Source organism: Acyrthosiphon pisum, chromosome X (genome assembly GCF_005508785.2).
Source record: "Acyrthosiphon pisum isolate AL4f chromosome X, pea_aphid_22Mar2018_4r6ur, whole genome shotgun sequence".
NCBI lineage: Eukaryota > Metazoa > Arthropoda > Insecta > Hemiptera > Aphididae > Acyrthosiphon > Acyrthosiphon pisum.
This window is the reverse complement of record NC_042493.1, coordinates 125,314,926-125,317,088: the sequence shown is the minus strand read 5'-3', so window position 1 is coordinate 125,317,088 and position 2,163 is coordinate 125,314,926. Positions and strand designations below refer to the sequence as shown.

The 2,163-nt window shown below is 34.0% G+C and overlaps 1 protein-coding gene across 1 annotated transcript in view; it reads left to right on the top strand.

Annotated features, from left to right (window-relative positions):
* LOC100164982 (cathepsin B-like) overlaps window positions 1–969 on the top strand; it is a 7,686-nt gene extending 6,717 nt beyond the window's left edge. Inside the window, 3 exon segments of the mRNA NM_001246084.1 lie at window positions 149–296; window positions 368–478; window positions 636–969. Coding sequence (NP_001233013.1) covers window positions 149–296; window positions 368–478; window positions 636–847 — 471 coding nt within the window. The 3' untranslated portion in view covers window positions 848–969.
* Window positions 970–2,163: the final 1,194 nt, after the last annotated feature.

Below are 2,163 nucleotides of genomic sequence, written 5' to 3'. Positions count from 1 at the left end.
GGAAAGTGATGAACGTACGGTTGGTGGGTAAATTATAGTTATTTTGGTTGTAGTGTTACAGCAACCAATAAGTCCGGTTTCGGATTTGCAGTCGTTAATCACCCACTGCGTGTAAATTAATGTTGCTTAACCTGCATACGTATTCCAGGGATGTGAGCCATACCGTGTTCCACCCTGCCCACGAAACGAGGACGGTAAAAGCTCGTGCGCCGGTAAGCCAAAAGAAAAAAATCACAGATGTACGAGAATGTGTTACGGAAATCAAGACCTCGACTACGACGATGATCACAGATTTAGTACGAACTATTTAAAAATGTTTACGATTAAATATGTGTTTAATCTATATAATTGAATTATGATTGTATAGCACGTGACTTCTACTACCTGACTTACGGCAGCATTCAAAAGGACGTTCTGAATTATGGACCAATCGAAGCATCGTTCGATGTGTACGACGACTTCCCCAGTTACAAGTCCGGTAAATGAGCGGATCGGTTATGATAAACCGTACCATATTATTTTATATTAATAAATCACTTTTTCATTTTATTCAAATGACACATTATTATTTTTATAACAATAATCATGTCGTCGAGACAGGACCTTTAATCTTGACATTGTATGATTGTTTTTAGGTGTTTACCAGAGAACCCCAAACGCCACGAAATTGGGAGGACACGCAGTGAAGTTGATCGGTTGGGGTGTAGAAGAAGGCACACCGTATTGGTTGATGGTCAACTCGTGGAATGCACAGTGGGGTGACAACGGTCTTTTCAAAATTAGACGAGGTACAGACGAATGTCGTATTGACAGTGCGACAACTGCTGGTGTACCAGTGACCAACTAATAATAGTTAGGTTGCCGAAATTTTAAAATAAGAACACTCCTGTATCACTGCGGTAAAACATTTTTTTTTTATTTATTTCACTGTATTCCATATGTCTTAATAAAACTAATTTTATTATTCAACGTTTTGTTCTGAATGATTTGCCAGGAGACATGAGCTTGAGTAACAGCATAATAATTTTAAATTGTAATCTAACCTAACAATTTTACGGAATTTTTATAAAAATATTGGGTCAACACTTGTATGCAATCACATAGTACAATATTTTGTTATAATGAGAAGAACATATTAATAAAACATAATTAGTCAAATATTCATTATTCAAGCATTTAAAAGAATTCACAAAATATTATCATTTCCCAAATGTTGTGAGAGTTATTGTATTTAATCATATCCATATCACTAGCTTAGTGATGAAATAATACGCATTAAATCTTAGAATTAAATAATTTAAAAATTACAAAATTTGAAACATTTTGTCTATGAGAACTTTTTCTCTGAACCTCAGTCACACCCCTGAGGCGTATCACGTATAATATATATGGATAAATAAAATATGTTTGTAAATTAGCATAAAACGCTCATTGTTACTCGTTATCACTTTAATATTTTCAGACATTATAATATAAAAAAAATGCAATCAACGCTGGTAAATATACAATTCAAAAGTCAATAAGTAATATATAGTACGCTAATGTAATCTCGGTATCGACTGATAGGCTTTCGTCAGCGTCTGCGGTCACACGGCGGATACCGGGTTCCGGTCACGATGAAATAATTTTCATTACTAAAATAATAGTAATATGGAAGGAGTTTTTAAAAAAATATCTAAAATATTATATTTTACTTTTTTTTGGTAGAAATCGGAATATAATCTATTCGTCGCGTCGGTGATAACTGATAAGTGATAATAGTGGTCGCTTTGTTGGAAATCGGAAACAATCACTGTACCTAAGAAGAATATATGTACCCACTCGTGTAGGAGGCGTGCTCAGGAATTTTGGATGTGGGGGTTGGTTTGATATTTTTTTTCAAACAAAATATTTGTTAAATTTCACGGTATAAATCAAGTTTAGCAACCACGAGAATTTTTCAATTTTTTTTTTGCAGAAACCTGTGTATTACACCCAGTTAAGAACGATGGTGCAAAAATTAATTACCGGAATACATTAGTTTTTAATACTTTTTATGGTATAGCCTAACGAAGTTCATGATTTTCGGTGTTTTACGCACAACGCTTGTAGCTTACCGTGCTTATTCAATTTTAGATTCTGACTGGAACGGTGCATATATTGATTTTACAATGATGTGTGTTT